General features: G+C 55.6%; 9 protein-coding genes across 9 annotated transcripts; 5 read left to right on the top strand and 4 right to left on the bottom strand.

The window, feature by feature from the left end:
* Positions 1-244: 244 nt before the first annotated feature.
* On the top strand, positions 245-733 carry PHSY_001733 (hypothetical protein; the record flags this gene model as incomplete). The annotated part of the gene is made up of 1 exon (XM_012332359.1): positions 245-733. The coding sequence occupies one exon, from the start codon at positions 245-247 to the stop codon at positions 731-733; it is 489 nt and encodes a 162-aa protein (XP_012187749.1).
* Positions 734-2742: 2009 nt separating this feature from the next.
* On the bottom strand, positions 2743-2985 carry PHSY_001734 (hypothetical protein; the record flags this gene model as incomplete). The annotated part of the gene is made up of 1 exon (XM_012332360.1): positions 2743-2985. One exon carries the CDS (start codon positions 2983-2985, stop codon positions 2743-2745), a length of 243 nt encoding a protein of 80 aa, XP_012187750.1.
* A 682-nt stretch (positions 2986-3667) lies between these two features.
* On the top strand, positions 3668-6301 carry PHSY_001735 (hypothetical protein; the record flags this gene model as incomplete). The annotated part of the gene is made up of 1 exon (XM_012332361.1): positions 3668-6301. One exon carries the CDS (start codon positions 3668-3670, stop codon positions 6299-6301), a length of 2634 nt encoding a protein of 877 aa, XP_012187751.1.
* Positions 6302-6531: 230 nt separating this feature from the next.
* Positions 6532-9807, bottom strand: PHSY_001736 (glutamate dehydrogenase; the record flags this gene model as incomplete). Its single annotated transcript, XM_012332362.1, has 2 exons — positions 6532-9436; positions 9536-9807. The coding sequence occupies 2 exons, from the start codon at positions 9805-9807 to the stop codon at positions 6532-6534; spliced, it is 3177 nt and encodes a 1058-aa protein (XP_012187752.1).
* A 267-nt stretch (positions 9808-10074) lies between these two features.
* On the bottom strand, positions 10075-10581 carry PHSY_001737 (hypothetical protein; the record flags this gene model as incomplete). Its single annotated transcript, XM_012332363.1, has 1 exon — positions 10075-10581. The coding sequence occupies one exon, from the start codon at positions 10579-10581 to the stop codon at positions 10075-10077; it is 507 nt and encodes a 168-aa protein (XP_012187753.1).
* Positions 10582-10939: 358 nt separating this feature from the next.
* On the top strand, positions 10940-11224 carry PHSY_001738 (hypothetical protein; the record flags this gene model as incomplete). Its single annotated transcript, XM_012332364.1, has 1 exon — positions 10940-11224. One exon carries the CDS (start codon positions 10940-10942, stop codon positions 11222-11224), a length of 285 nt encoding a protein of 94 aa, XP_012187754.1.
* Positions 11225-11801: 577 nt separating this feature from the next.
* PHSY_001739 (serine/threonine-protein kinase) lies at positions 11802-12101 on the top strand (the record flags this gene model as incomplete). Its single annotated transcript, XM_012332365.1, has 1 exon — positions 11802-12101. The coding sequence occupies one exon, from the start codon at positions 11802-11804 to the stop codon at positions 12099-12101; it is 300 nt and encodes a 99-aa protein (XP_012187755.1).
* Positions 12102-12876: 775 nt separating this feature from the next.
* PHSY_001740 (hypothetical protein) lies at positions 12877-14350 on the top strand (the record flags this gene model as incomplete). Its single annotated transcript, XM_012332366.1, has 2 exons — positions 12877-13019; positions 13807-14350. 2 exons carry the CDS (start codon positions 12877-12879, stop codon positions 14348-14350), a joined length of 687 nt encoding a protein of 228 aa, XP_012187756.1.
* Positions 14351-14729: 379 nt separating this feature from the next.
* Positions 14730-15725, bottom strand: PHSY_001741 (inosine-5'-monophosphate dehydrogenase; the record flags this gene model as incomplete). Its single annotated transcript, XM_012332367.1, has 1 exon — positions 14730-15725. One exon carries the CDS (start codon positions 15723-15725, stop codon positions 14730-14732), a length of 996 nt encoding a protein of 331 aa, XP_012187757.1.
* Positions 15726-15758: the final 33 nt, after the last annotated feature.

Raw genomic sequence — 15758 nt, forward strand, 5'->3', positions numbered from 1 at the left:
TCAGTCTGGTAGTCTGGCGGGTCAAGTCATCTTTTAGCAACTTGGTGTACACGCATCGATGTGGTTGCGGAAAAAGGCTCAGCTTTGTTCTCTGGCTTGTTCGCGGAAACGTATATCATCAGTACTTGCGACGCTCTGAGGCAGCTCGACTTTGCCGATCCTTCCCTCTTTCTTGCAACCATAACACGCGTCAATCGACACTTTGAATTCTGACACACTACAGACGTAGCGAACGCACACGACCATGGGCATTCTAGAGGAGAGTCTTAGCGCCGAGGATTGGAATTTCATCGGCGATGAAATTGACGCTCGTCATCCAGACAGGGCCGTGTCCTACGAAATGGCGCCGGATGGCTTTCTGGTCAGGATGTGGACTATCGACAATGCGAACGATATCACCTACGGCCCTTTTCCTGTCAAGCCGGAGAATAGCTCGATGGTCGAGCACCACGTCAACCGGATGAACAAGGCTCCCTGCCCCCTCGGCAAAAGCTGTCCCGGTCAAAGCCAAGGCATGCCTCAAGACAGCCTCAGTCCCAAAGATTGGGACGCACTGAACAGGGCGGTGCATTCGAACGAGATAACGACGTACGCGATGGTGCAATGTGGTATTGTGGTAAAGCAACAGGCGGACGAGGGCGACGTCGATAGAATCTTTGGACCTTTCCCGGTCGCTCCTCGATACAGACAGCAAGTGGAGGATTTCGTCAACGCCAGCAATGTACGTCAGTAGATGCGGTGCTAGAACACAGTACAGTAACAGCGGTACAGGTGGCGGTTTGGTAGTGTCAGGGCGATCGGGCGTAACTTGAGCGCAAAGAACTTTGAGCGATCTTGAGCCGTCCCTATGACGTCGAGCCCGACGGCACGACCTTCTGTACACCAGTGAGATTGAGACTCTCCCCCACAAGAGCTGCCAAGAGAGTGCTGAATCTGAAGGGTGTGAGAGAGTGCGGTTGCAGGAGATTACCCCTCGATGCGCAGTCGGCCAGTCCACGCCCTTTGGTGCGCCTGCTTTGCTCACTACGTTGAGAACCCTGGCGGAGATTGAAATTCTAAACAAGCAATTCTAGAAGCCGAACACAGTATGCATCAGCCGACGGAAGCTTCGTTTGGATCAGAGTACAGCCTTGCACAGCAACTTTTCGCACTTCTGGCGCAACTTGATCCGTTACATCCCAGTGCGTCCATGCACTGCATCAGCATGCTACCTTGCAAGCCTGCAGTGTTGTCTTCTTCTCAGTCTGCAGCACCATATCTCACGACTGCATCCGTTGACTCGAGCGACGCATGATTCTCTTATCAGCGCACGCTCGACGCTACGAACGGTAGCGCGGGGTAAATTAACAAGCGAAGACAATTAGCTCGATCGTGTCAGTCGCTTGCCCGACGGTCATCTGATGCCCTGTTACCGGCGGCTCTCTCACACTCCACAGCTTCCTCGACTTTGGATTCTCTGCGCTGATACCAGCAAAAGTCTCCGCAGACCTCTCTCTGCCATACGTCACCAGGTTCTTCCTCTTTGCCCTGTCAATTCTTGCAAGCCTTCGAATCCATTGGACCGTGTTCCTGAACACTTCGGAGGTGCGGCCGAGTTCATGGTAGATAGACATCGGCACAGACTCCAGTTTAAGCGACGCGATACTGACCTGGTCCTCAATGCGTTCTTTATCAGGGCGCGCGCTTGGCGAATGGTGTCCCTGAGGAGCTGCTACATTTGCACAAATAGCCGCTGGTTCCCACAGGAGAAGCCTGCCAGCCAACCAGTTAAACTCTGCTCATAAAGCAGTCGTTGAAAGAACAACATCGGCCAGCCCGGCACCCTGCGCAGCCTGCGGAGAGCACGCTCCCACGAATTATCCAACGTCTCTGGCAACCTCCCATCATCTACACGAAGACTTCACCGAGCTTTGTGGGCATCAATTCCGCCCAGAGAATGGCAAAGCAAGAGATTTCGGGGTCAACAAGCCCATCGACGACCACTTTGCTTCCAGAATATCACGACGTTGAGAGGCTCCCATTTTTGGCCGAACACGAACGGAAAGACAGCAATCCGACCCAGCCTTGCCAGAACAAGGCGCAGAGCTTATTGTCGCGCATCGAACATAATCAAGTTGCGACTCGAGTATTTTGGTTCTTCGTTGGGTGGTACTCGAGCGCAATCATTGCGGCGATCATCAGCGTTATCGTCTTCAAACAATGAAGCGATTCTATACCCGGCTTGACCAGGACGAGGAGCTCCAGGACAAGGAGCGGATGTATTTGTCAAGAGCACCGCCACTCATCTGGCTATATATCGGTTTCGTAGCGGGCATGATCGTTGCAGCCATCATTCGCATTTCGATCTACGAATCAACACGCGAAGTCTGTCCTTCGTGATTGCTCAGGCAACGGCTTGTGCAGCATCTGCAGCTCAAGCCAGGGTCAAGATCAGAGTGTCAAGCAAGTCCGTGGAAGTGTAAGGACGGATAGAGTATGTATATAGCGGATCTTCCTCGGCCTCTGACCCATCCAACCCTCGCTCGCATTGTGGTTTTCGGCAACGTTGTGACGGCAGCGCAGATGCCTCCTGAGGTCAATGTCGTGCGCTTCGTGGAGTGACGATGGAGCAGTGCATCCTGTATCCGCGCTAGGACCTCCGCGCGCAACGAGACAATATAGTCCAATCTGGCGGGTTTGGATGCTCTCATGTTGCTGCACGACTCGATTTTCAGAAGGGGAACACCCTGCATAGAAGACCTGCTATATGTTGACCACCACCAGCGTCACAGATTGTCCATGTTTGAGAGGGGCAAAAGAAATATCTGACAAAGGCGAAGCAAATTCCTGACAGATTTCTGGCAGACAGTCCGGGCGATGGGTGCGCACGATGAAGCGCCAAGCCTTGGCGAAGCACCGCCGCCAGTAGAGAAGCCCGACGCCGACTTGGCGCAGTACGGCAAGTCTTGAAGATGCGCGCACTTCTCGTTCTACCGGCACCAGCATCTGTCGAGAAGGACGGACCAGCTCGACATCTCCCAAGTTTTGATGCAGGGTCGGCTATCTCGGCTTGGTGCAGGGCTGTGGGCGAGCCGAATAATGCAGGTCGTGCAGCTGCTTGCCGCGACAATTCGTTTCCGCCTACGTGAGCCTTGCGAACAAATCGAAAATACGCTGCTTGATGATAGATTCGAGGCAAACGTGATTGGACCCTTCCAACTCCCGTGTGAGTGAATGTGCGAACCAGATTCTGTTGATATGATTTGTGCCAAGGCTTCGGCTCGCTGCTTTGTCAGGCGGCGGCGTGGATGGACGCCAAGCGTCATGCTACCACGTTGGGGCGAGAGGCGCATTTTCAAGTCAGCTCACTTCGCGGGAGTGAGGCCAAGGGAAAAGAAGAGCGATCCTCGTCTTGTGCCTGTCGTACGTGGCTGGCTCATCAGCCGCGGACGAGCAAGGGTCCTTGGCGAAGCGGACTTTGTCTGATGGGATTCCTCCACACGAACACTTGATGGCACTGCCGACGATTGCCGATCTTTTTTAACCGTGACAGATTGGAAGGAGCCAAGTCATTGACTGCAAGGTCCTTTGTGCAAACAGCCACTTGGAGCGTCAATACCACGCTCGACTTGCTTCTACCATCATTTCTACCAGATGCGCTAGACGCCTGCGCTCCGACTATGCACGGATGGCACGAACGACCAGGGCGCCTGTGCCCCTCAAGCCGATTCCACTGAAAACGATCCACACGTACCCCAGCAAGAATGGCACGGCGTCCATCAACATCTTTTCCTACCCGCAGCGTGTGCCCACCTTCATGGGTGGCAGCTACGAGCGAGACTGGGGCTCGTTGGCAGGAAGCGTCGACATCAAGATCCACGAAGCGTCTGGCGACCGCGTCTCTGCAATCAAACTCACGCTTACAGCTATACAAGTAATCACGGTCCCAAAGGCAGCCTCGGTCGATGCACCTTCTGCACTCGATCGTATGGCCATCGACACAGAAGAGACCAAGACCAAACAAGTGACGCTTCTCGAGCTTGAACAGATCCTGTTCGAGCCGCTCAAGTCCGATGTGGATCGAGATGCCAATCTCTTGCCTCAAGGCAAACACGTTTACCCTTTCAGCATCAACCTCCCGCTCCTGGGCAACAAGGACAAGAAGAATCCGCCCCTCCTGCCTCCCTCGTGCGTCATCGAGCCTCTGCTGCAGGGTCCCACCGATGCCAAGCTGCGTCAAGCCCAGGCTTCCACCGGCCTTTTCGGCAGAAGTAAAGCCAACGAGAAAGGACAGCTTCGCCCAGCCTGGGCTACGGTCAAGTATCAGCTCAAGCTAACCGTTCAGAGGCCAGGTATGCTGAAGCGCAACGTGCGCAGCTACGCTCCCTTTGTCTACCTGCCTCCGCCGCCGTCCGCAGCATCCTCCCTCTTGCTGCAAAGGCGGGCGCTGGGAGCACAAATGGCGGCCATCGTTATCGAACGTCAAGGCGATGGGTGTCAGCCTATGGAGACGCCGCAAGACTGGCGTCAGCGTCTCCTCCCCTTCCTCTTGTCTCCCAATGGCCAACAGAAGCTCGAGCCTGAAAAGAAGACTGGCTTTCTATCACACTTGTTCGGAGGCACCAAAAAGCCAGAAATGATCAACTGGCACGAAGCATGGACCTTTTCCATGCCCATGAGCGGTCGTTCGTCGTTTCCGCTTCGTTCTGCGATCCCCTTCATCGTTCGTTGCACCACCAATAAACCCATCGACCTCAGCATGTCTTCGCCACTTGCCTTCAAACTCTATCGTAGGGTGCGACTATTGACAGGCAAGAAGCAGAAGGCGGTGGCGATGCAGCAAGAGCCGGTGGCCGAGGCGGTGCTTCGCTACGCAGTCGAGTCCCGCGGAGTACATCGCATCAACGGCGTCATCCCCTTACCGCCTAATTGCGTTCCATCTTTTGACCTTCCTAGCCTCTCGCTCGACTATTTCGTTGCCGTGGTACGCCTGCTCGACGGCAGCGTTTTGCACAAGGAAGCCGTCAACCTCGCCTGCCCACCGCCTGTCGAGCCGAAAACGGCTTACGGTCCGTATCCTTCTGGACTGGCTTGGCGAAGTGCTAGAGAAGCGGCTCTCAGTCCGCCTGAATCACCATCGTCGCCGGAAGAGTCGCCTCCTCTTGCGCCGCACGCGTCGAGTTCCCCGACGGCACTCGCAGTGCCTTCGCCCTCCTCACGGCAACGACCGAGCTTCAGCAGCATCGCCAGCACCAGCTCAAGCAGCGCTCATGCAAACAGTCGACGAACATCGGTGACTCCGTCTTTCAGGTCGTACCGCACTGGTTCTACAGACTCCACACACTACGCCTCTGCAGCAAGCTCGGTCAATCATGCCAATGCAGGCAATACTGCTGCAGCGGCCGCTGTAGCTGCTCTCGCCTCTGGCCCTACATCAGCGCCGATGGGCTTGGCAGGCATGGCCAATCCACCGCCAGCCTCTTCCGCAGGCGCTTCTGGCTTGGCGGCGCATGCTCCGTACTCCAGCAACCTCGATCCGGTTCGAGAGCAAAGCAGAGCGTTCTCTGTGCGAGATGCCCCAAGCTCTCCCATCCCACAAGCTGCTCCCACCAACACTGCGATTGTTGTGCACGATGCGAGCGACACAGCATCGATTGCTAGCAGCACTCGCAGACGGCACCAATACTCGTCCAGAGGCGCGACTCCCATCCCTCCGTCTGGATCCACTCGATCTTCTGTGGATCACGAGGTTCGACCCGATGCTAGTCGTTACGTACACGTGCATGAAAAGGTTCCACCTACCGAATCAATGGCTTCGCTCTCCATGTCAAGATCGGTCAGCATGGAGGGTAGCAACAGCCGACGCGGACTATTCGCCGCCAATGCCGAAGACCTGCCGAGCATCCCTGCCCAAGCATCTTCTTCAGCGCGCGAACAAGCAAACGCGCTCGTAGGTGCATCGTCTTCCAGACCGCGGCGAGATGGACGCGCTGATAGAGAGCGGCGTACCAGCTCGCGCAGTCGAGCAGAAGTGCAGCCCAGCACCTCAAGCACCAAGGATCGTCGCCGCAACGCTGGTACTCGGCCATTGCCTGCGACGCCCGCCGATCCACCCTCATCACGTTCCCAGGCACAGGCACAACCACCACCGCCACCTGCACCGACCGTTGCCGATCCAGTACCACAACAACCAGTCCTGCTCGATCCAGCTGCCGTGCTCACCAATGAGGACCTGATGTACGGCGAAGACATGGAACTTGACCTACCGCCCAGCTACTTTGAAGCCGTCCACGGCGCCGAAGAAGAGGACGAGGACGGCTGACGCGCGGCATCGGTGATTCATTCTGACTCAAGACTCATTGCAAAGCCCGTTAAGACGTCCGCACATGCCGATATCAGGAAAGAAGTCACAAAACTGTATTGTACACATCTGAAAGCTGCCGCAAGAAGACATATTTCACCAATGACAAAGGAAAAGTCCAGAAAAAAGCCCGAATCTACCGTGAACGAACCACAACAACGGAGACACGAACTTTGACTCGGTCAGCCGCTCTAGTGGTGCTGAGCCGATGGGGACGAAGCCGCTTGTGGGGCCAGCAACGTCGAAATGTGCTTGTAAAAGTCGACGTGGCTGGCGTTGGGACCGTTGGCGTAAACGAAGCTGGCGGCCACTTTGGCGGCAAAGGCCGAGCGGGCATACGCCTCGGGGATGCGCTCGATGAGCTTGGCGAGACCGACCCTCTTGATGAGGGTGGGAGGGAAGACCTGGCCGAGCACAGCGGAACGCAGCTGCTCGTTCGAGAAGAGATCGGTGGCTTCCAGCTCCTCGGAGAGCTTGTTGAGTGTAGTGCTGAGCTCAGTCGAGATGGTGGATCTTGGCTTGCCGGTCTCGATGTTTTCGCGCCAGATGGCCTCGAACTCGGCTCGTGCGTTGCGTCCGATGATAGTTTGAATGTCGCGGACGTAGGAGAGGTAAAAGTTGGTTGGCTTGCCATCCTTGAAGAGCATCGACTCGACATACTCGGCGTCCTCGAGAGAGAGGCCGCAGAGCACTTCCAGCGAAGACGAGGTGACACCACCCTTGTTGGCCGAGGCATCCGGGTAAAGGATGACGCCGCGCTTCTCAAGCTCGAGTCGCGCTTGCCTGGTGATGAAGAGGTTGGCGCCTTCCACAATGTACTTGAAGTGAGGCTTTCCGTCCTGGTCAAAGAGCTGGTTGACGTTGGAGATGTTGATGGCCTCGGGACGACCTCCGCAGGGGACGAAGAGGTCGGCCTTGAATCGGAGATGAGCCGAGTTTCGGAAGGCAACACCGTCCGGGATGACCTCGCCGGTCGGAAGCTTGACGTCATTCTGCTCGACCAGGACACGGTAGCCGTTCGAGCTGAGCTTGGAGGCGTCAAAGTCGGAGATCATCTTGCGCGCCTTGGCGAGGCGCACGAGCTCTTGCCTGTTGAGACCGAGAGGATCGTAGATGACACCGCTTCCATCAATGATGGCGACGGTCTTGTCGACCGACAAGAGGATCTCGTTGGAGCCGAGATCGCCGTCGGGACCGCCGGTCTGGACTTTGGTCACTTCTTGCTCTTTGAGGCCGAGCATGCGGTAGATGCCGATGATGTACTGACGCACCGACAGCGAGGTCATGCCCCAGACATCGTGTGGAACACCGCCGAGCGTGGCGGCGGTCTTACCGGTGGTGAACGACTTCCACCAAGGAGCGCCGCGCGCGCGAGCGTGCTCGGCGGCAAAGTCCATGAGATCGGCGGTGCCCTCGTCAGGACCGAGGAAGAGGATCTCTTCCGTGCCCAGGAGGTCGACGATCTCTTCCTTGACGCCCGGAGTTTGACCTTTGATGAGCAGATCGAGGATGGCATCGACGTACTTTTCAAAGGCAAGCTTGGGGTTGGCATCGAGGGTGGGCAGGATGGTACCCTTAGCACCACCTTCGGGGATCTCCTTGTTCTTGAGATGCTGTGTCGACGCGAGAGCGTAGTTTTCGTCGAAGAGCGTTCGCTGGTTGATCGAGTAGTTTTCTCGGTTCCTGGATCGGACGATGCGGATACCGCCTCGAGCGACGTCGCGGAAGCGGACATGGAAGCCACGGAACTCGGCACCGACAACAAAGATGATACCGTACGGCTTGACGGGATACTCGACCTCGGGGAGGAAGCCGGGGTCAAGGCGGAAGGAGAGGGCGACCTTGGTAGGAGTGTAGAAGTTGGTCTTGAGAACAGCCTTGTTGAAGAACAGGAAGGCCTCGAGGACCTGACGCTCGTGCGAGTTGTTGGCAGCCTTGCGGATACGGTCGTACATCTGGTTGTCGTCGAGCACCTCTTCCTTGACGAGACGCTGGAACGAGAGCGTGGGCACAAGCTCTTGGTCATCCGCTCCTCCGGGGTAGTGGATGTTGGCAAAGTGAACATAGAGGAGGCGGATGAGTGTAGGATGGTTTTCGATGACCTCTTGGATCGACTGACGGGTGAAGGTCTCTTCACGGAATCGCAGCTTGATCTCGTTGAGGATGGCGGCCTGCTGCGAGTCGTTTTCGTTGAGCACGTTTCTCAAAGACTGATACGCCTGGCCGAGTCGGTTACAGAAGTGCTGAGCAAAGAGCCAGCCCACGTATGCGTAAGTGGCCTCTTGGACAGCGTGTGTGTTTTCGGCAAGAGCGGGCTGGAAGAAAGGGTTGTCTGGCAGGATATAGATGAGTGAGGCCTCCTTCATGACCTGGTGGATCGAATGCTCGATGGGAGGGCTGTTGGAGGCCGGGAGCGGGTTGAGGTAGATCGAAATGATGGTCACATTGTTGGAGAATTGCTCGACGTACTTGCGCGACGAGAAGAGGCCGTAGAAGTGGTAGAGGTCCGAAAGTGCGCTGAAGAAGCTGTTTGTGGTGCCCATGCGGTAGCCGATGACGATCCGGCGCTCTCGACTTCCCTCGACCTCGAACATTTCGATGACGGGACCCTGTCGGCGGAGGACCTCGTCCATGATGCTCTGGTAGATGTCGAGCGTGTTGTCGCTGGCCTTTGTGAGGAAAGTTTTGTCCGAGACGGCGCGGATGTCGGCGTAGCTGGGCGAGTCTTGTGCGGGACGAGGCTCGACAAAGGTGCACTTTGCCAAGAAGTAGCATCGGAGCTGCTGTTTAGACTGAGCCGAAACGGAACCGGCGGAGCGGTAGGTTTCGAGGCGGTACGCCTTGTCGACGGACGACTTGTCGAGGTAGTTTGCGTCGATGCGTCGCTCCCATTGGGGACCGTCGGCCTGCGATTTGCCGGCCTGGGACGAGTGGATAAAGACGGCGCCATTGTCGGACTCTTTCTCGAGGTCGATGTCGAGGCTGTTGGAGTGCTTGGTGTAGGCCATGATCTTTGCGCCAAAGAGAGCGAGAATGTGATCTGCCACCGTCTCTACGTTTTCGAGAGCAAAGTAGGTGTCGTCGATTCCGAGATTTCTGCGAGGGAGAAGGCCAGGAGAAGGTTCGAGACGGCAGAAGGTTAGCAAAGGTGAGGGGTGTGTGTTGAGTGAGCTGGAACGCGCCGGCAGAACTTACTGGTAGAACCAGTCAACCTCTGGGTTGACGAGATCCGGAGGGATGAAACCCTTGCTCGAGAGGAGCTTCTTGACCTGGGCAGCCTGATCCGCCTTACCTTCGAAGACTGTGTCGGTGTAACCAGCATTGTTGGCGATGATGTGGTCGATAGGGGTGTGCGAGCCGCTCCTCGAGGTTGAGCTGCTGGCGCTGAGGAGGGCCGACTTGACCTTGGAGACATCGTCCAAGGAAGAAGCGTTCAGATGCGAGGCTTGGTCTATGGATGGAGCCATTGTGAAGGTATTGAGCTGAGCAGGATTGCTCGCTGAAGGGTGGAAGTCTAAGTGGAGCGATCAAAATACGGCGACGTACTCGGGCCGGTGTGTAGATCAGCGTCGAGCTCTAAGGAGAGAGGAGCGATAAAGTCGTCTGAGCGCTTAGACGCAAGTTGCAGTGACGCGATGTGTGGTGGGAGGATGGGAACAGGACGACTCAGCGGTCGGAGGGGCCGACGTTATATACCTGAACAGCTAAGCTCAGCTAGAGAGTTGTGGGGCATGTCATGCATTTTGCACAGCATACCAGTTGCGGATAATGGCCGATCTACCGCTCCTGGCGCTCTTTGGGCTTGGAGCGGACGGACGTGCCGGTGAGGCTTCGGTGAAAGGCCCGTTGGGCCCGTTCATGGCACATTCGTGATTTCGCTCCAGGCACTCGCATCGATGCGGGTGTGACAAGCCAGAGCGTGTTTGGTATGCAAGAGGAGCAGACACAGCAACAGCAGCATCATCTGACACCGCGCCCCGTGCTGTTCGGAATGAGTTCAACACTCTTCGTGTGGTGTTGGACATCTGCCCTCCACCCACAAACCACTTTTTTGGCCTTATCTCTTCATTGTTTCCTTTGTAAAATAAAATCAGTTTTTGAACTTGGACCGTGGCTTCTCCTTGGCCCCCCAACGAAGACTGCCGACAGTTCCGCAACATCAAAGCGTCTCTTGTTATCACAGACTGCTGTGAGCCAATGCGCTTCTCCGATGTATCGAGAACGAGAGGTCGGACTAACATGCTCCTCTGCGCGGCATTGTGTAAGCTTTGCTTGGAACAGGCACAGGCTGTGTTGATGCCGAAAGTTGTGCCGTGGCCTACGTGCCGTCTGACGGGGACGCGCCTCTCCTATTTATGATTTATTTTATTTTTCTACAATGAATCGAGGTGAACACGAGACCCCACAGAGGTGCCGAACCTCAAGGCCGGGTTGTTCTTTTTATTTATTTATTTTTGGTTTTCTCGCCCCTGTCTTTTGAAGTCCCTTGGAGCTCTCTTTTTTTTTCCCTCGAGTGGGCTGGACCCTGTGCAACAGTGGAAGCCGTTAAATGCGAAAGGCGAGAGAGGTGTCGGCTGCTCGACCTCAGAAGCTCACCCGATGCCGAAGATCCCAAATCCCGATGATGGAGCAGGAGCAGGAGCAGGCAGCAGGCAGCAGTGGTGTGAGAAGGAGGAGGAGCGTCATCCTCTAGACGGCTTCAAAACCAGCTGTGACTTTCACCCGGAACCCATCATGTGCGGCAAAGGTATCATCGTGACCATTGCCAGCCAGTGGAGAACGTGGCGGCCAAATCAGAGCTTTGCGGAACGAACGGGCAGCTCGTTCCACAAGATAAGCTTCAACATGAACGGCTGGTGGCTCAGCCTGTACTACTGCCTTTGATGACGGAAGCAAGCGGTGTCATGTGTCCAGCCAACGCTTCAGAACGTCCCATTACCGAATCTCAGCCCTAATTGGCTCATCGGTGATGGTGTCTATGAAGCGAATTTGCCAAGGGCGCACTCTTTTTGCGACACCAGTCTCGTCTTACTCGACTGTGCAGCGATCACCATGGTGTTCAGTGACTCGACACTTGCTCGACGTGCAAGAGCAAAGCATCCTCTTGTGTTGCGACATCGACTATGTCAGGTGTAGGGTGATGCTTCCAAGGTCGGGTTCTGCTCGGGGAGGTCTTGTGACCCCACGTCTGGCAAGGCCGGCCAAATTCACCGCTCTGCTGCTGTACGCCTGATCTGACCAGGCATAAAAACGGGAAAAAAATTGGATAATAATAGAAGAATTCGAAATGATCGACGACTCAGGTCCCGAACTCGCACGTCAGAATCGACAGCGCTAAGCCAGGTTCAGGCGCGGCAGGGGCTGCAGAGTTGGTACGAGCCTTTCTAGAGCATCCTGGCACGACAATACGATTCCGACTTTGCATGCTTGCACGTTCGGATGGCCCAGCGCAAATTGTTGCATGACGGTAACGCGCTGTTACGCCAAGCTCCACAGAGATCGCGTACGCAGCATCGCACCGCTTGCGGTGCACGCCATCGGAGAATTAGTGTTGCCGTTTGACGTCCCGGGATCACGAGCAGAGGTGATGTCCTCTTGGCATGTAGTCGATGAAAACTGGAGGAAACTTCATCGACCGTCACTGAGAGCAACATACACAAAGAACCACATTCTGCTGCTTTATCGACTTTCTGAGCGAAAACAGAAGTGTGCAAGCAAGAGCCTCGCGATCCGCAATGCCACGGACGCTCCTTGTGTATGAGTAGTTTTGCGATTTCTTCCAGGCTGAGAAGAACTACTTGTGACTCGGTCCGGCCGCGGTGACGGTAGAAAAGCAATTCAAGAGATGTGGAAGATGTGTAGCGCTTGTGCGTTCCGCTGCCTCTGGCGTAAGTTGAACTCTTTCCCGGGACCCTCAGCGCAATTCCGAGGCTGTGGCGGGACGACCATCTGACCCCGCTCACATGTCTCGTCTTGCTTCCGGTGTAGAAGCCGTCGCGGTCCTTCCCGTGGGAGTGGCGGTATTGGCTGTTCTCCTGTTCGCAACGACTGTCTCTAAAGCGTATCCTCTGCACTGCCAGTGGTCTCCACAACTGCCATCCCCGTCTCTGCAACGCTCTGATGCTCGACTCATACGAAGCGCACATCACGTCGGTTGGATTTTGCATCCTCCTTTTTCCGCTTGGATTTCAATGACTTTCATCTCTGAATTTGCAGCCCAGAGCAACAATGTCGCTTGACCTTGCGGCCATCCAATCATCAATGGTCTTTCACTACCCTGAACAGTGCAGCACAGAGGATGCAGATCTCAGGGGGACATTGCCGATTCTATTTGATTGCCTCCCGAGTCGAGACGGTGACGGTCATGGTTATCTGTGTCAATCGGCTTCCCGATTCGATCATCTCGATTTCCATTTCGGCGTCTTGCCCCGCCTCGACACTGGAGCCGGCACTTTCACAGTGGAAAGTCCAAAATCGCCACTGCCGCATCACCCTGCAGCGGAGCACGCTTTGTTTTAGTCGCCGAGTACGCACAAATGACAGCCGCAGAGCCTCCGCAACGGCCAAGTCCACCGGCATTCTATCGTCGACGAGCCACATCGTCCCTCGTTGAATTCAGATTTGGCTTCCTCACTTTCTGCCAGCCTGACCGTGTCGCCGTCGTCTTGTGCTTGGTGCGGTAAGTCGAGAAGCAGAATAGCTGGTGCCCATCAAGCGCCATGTGGACAACCACGAGATGCCATGGCAACTTGAATGCGAACGCCACAAGCGGTCTGTGAATGTATGCCGCACTGCTGCATTGGCGATCCAACAGATCTGCAAACCCCAGCCAGGGCATGAGACTGTCGAGCCCACCAGAGTACTCTTCCCCAAGCCACGGGCAGGCGCGGCTGCACCGACTGCGAGATGCTTCGGCCTCTTGCTGTCGCTTAAAGCTCCATTTCGAGCGCGATCCAACCACCACAAACTCGCTATCCCTAAGCGAGGCGAAGCGCGAAGGAGGCGAGCCTGCTTTCCTTTCCGCCGTCGGCCCACACGACTCTCCATTGGTACTGCAAAACGCCATTGCACGGCGTCAGATCTGCACTACAACGCCACTCACCTGCATTCCTGTTAAGAGTATGCTGTTTGCAAGCAGTGTCGCCGTCATCTCTCCAGCCGAGCCTGGTAGGACCATCGTCCGTTTCCAAGAGCAAATGTTTGTGTCTCGTGATGCCCCCCCCGCCTTGAACCTTTCCCATGAGCCATCATCGTCCCCTCCCTCGTTTCACTGACCAGCTTTCTTCCACACTCTTTCCATCTCGACGATACCCACACGGTTCCTTCTTGCTGTCGACACAATAGGCACATTCTTTTTACCTCTCACTAACATTCCCTCATAGCTAGACGCAAATCTGCTTGCTGGTTCAACAGATCCATCTAGCACCCGTACACACTCTTTTTCGCCTCATCTGCACCTCTTTCAGAATGTCGTCCATGCCACGAATGGTCCGCGTCCGCCTAGATCGACGACAAGTCAACCCGGCAGCCTTCTCGGGCGTCACCGATCAGATCTCCAATGCTGGCACGTCAGCCGGTCACAAAGCTGCCAACGCCACTTCTGGTCTATCGCGAAGCCAGACATCCCTCGTCATCGTGCTTGCCATTGTTGGATTCGTTCTGGCCGTTGCAGGTCTCTTCTGGATCTGTTCGTGTTCAAGACGTCGAAAGCGCGCCAGAGAGATGAGGGAAAAATCACAACAACTCGGTCAGATTTCCGCGCCTTCTTCCGCAGCTGACGAAGCCGCTTTCGTACCAGCCAGAAGCAGTCTCTTGGCTAGTAGCCATCGTCAGGATCGCAACTCTCGTCAGCTGAGCGCATACAACAGCAACGGCTGGGGCGAAAGCAGAGTCGCTCTCAATTCCAGCTTTGTCGCTTCCACCAATGAACGTTACGGTTGGGACCACGGTCAGCAATATCCCGCACATCCGTCCATGCCGCAGGCACCCCAGCAGTCGCATCGCTACTAGATGCACATTCTCGCCAAGCGCAACACGGCGATTCGACAAGTAGCGTGCGTCACATCATAGTGTATGCTTCCACAGACTGTATTCTAGCCCACATTTCTTCAAACTGCCCCTGATCCACTTATACACATCTACGATTGCAAGCCAGATTGTCCTTCAGGCCATGATTCGAGCCTACGCAACGCTTTTAGGGATTGGAAGCTAAAGAGATGGGCACACAAAACGCCACATTCCGAGATGGGACAACATTCAATGAAGTAAGATTGATCTTGAGGTTTGAAAGAAGACGTGATAGGACAATCTGATGGTCAGGAGACAGTATCCGAACCCGGCGGACGACGAGACCAGCATTCATTGACCATGATGCCGCCGATCGGTTGCCTTATTGTTCGACAAAGATGCGTTGCGATGAAAACTCATGCGACACGTCGAGGGCCTTGTGACGTACAATAAGTTGGTTCAGCATGTGGTCTGACTCGGGTTTCGCCCTTTGCTCGAAGTTGTGCTCCTCGGTCGTTACCAGCTCGGCGAGCATTGGTGAAAAGACCTCCCTGCTAACGCCTTCATGTGTCACAAAGTTTCCGGGATAGGCGGACTCTGCAGCCACTGCCAAAGCTTCGGCCGCAAGCTTCCTCTTTTGCGCTTTGAGAGTCTTTGTCTCTGTTTTGTCATACGCGGCGAGCGCAGCGGCGACTCTCGTTCTGGCCTCACCTCGTCGACATCCCTGGTGAAGAAGGAAGCGCGTAGCAAGCAGCTCGCAGAGCTCACGCTCCAGTCCCGTGGATAGATACAGCGGGCACTCGCTGAGCATCAGTCCCAAAGTGCGAAGCGCCGGCCACATGATCTGAGAAGGAGTCGTCAGATCGCCGCCAGATTGCTGAAGTTCGATCAGCGTTTGCAGGGAAAAGCCTTCCATTCTTGACCAGAGGTAAAGCTCTTCAAGTTGATCGAGCTGGTAGATGGCGGAGAAGATCTCATTCCGAGCTTCCTTGTCGCTTGGAAGTAGAATGTGCAGCTTTTTGAGCTTTGGAGTGTGGTAGAGCATTCTGTATGCCGGCACTATGGGATTGCGAACGACCGAGGTCCCGACAGAGACTCTCTGAGCGTTAAAGCTGAGCTCTTCCAGAGATGGACACTCGCACACCACGAGATGCTCGCACCACACTGCACTAAGTTTGCGCAGACGTGGGAAAACGATGGGCTCGGCAGGCAAAATGCCGGAAAGAATTTCAGGATCGACCTTCAGAGGATCCCAACGAGCCTCGAGGCAATCGATCCATTCACGTAGTGTCGGAGCAGCGGCGACGAGCTTTTCGACGAAGCTTTTTTGGATTTGGCGGCTGCGAGAGACGCCTTCGACCACCTCGAGTCCTTCCATGTGAGGGCTCACGTCGCCGCAGTCGATCTCCGC

This window comes from Pseudozyma hubeiensis (assembly GCF_000403515.1).
Source record: "Pseudozyma hubeiensis SY62 DNA, scaffold: PHS20, whole genome shotgun sequence".
In the NCBI taxonomy this organism is placed as follows: domain Eukaryota; kingdom Fungi; phylum Basidiomycota; class Ustilaginomycetes; order Ustilaginales; family Ustilaginaceae; genus Pseudozyma; species Pseudozyma hubeiensis.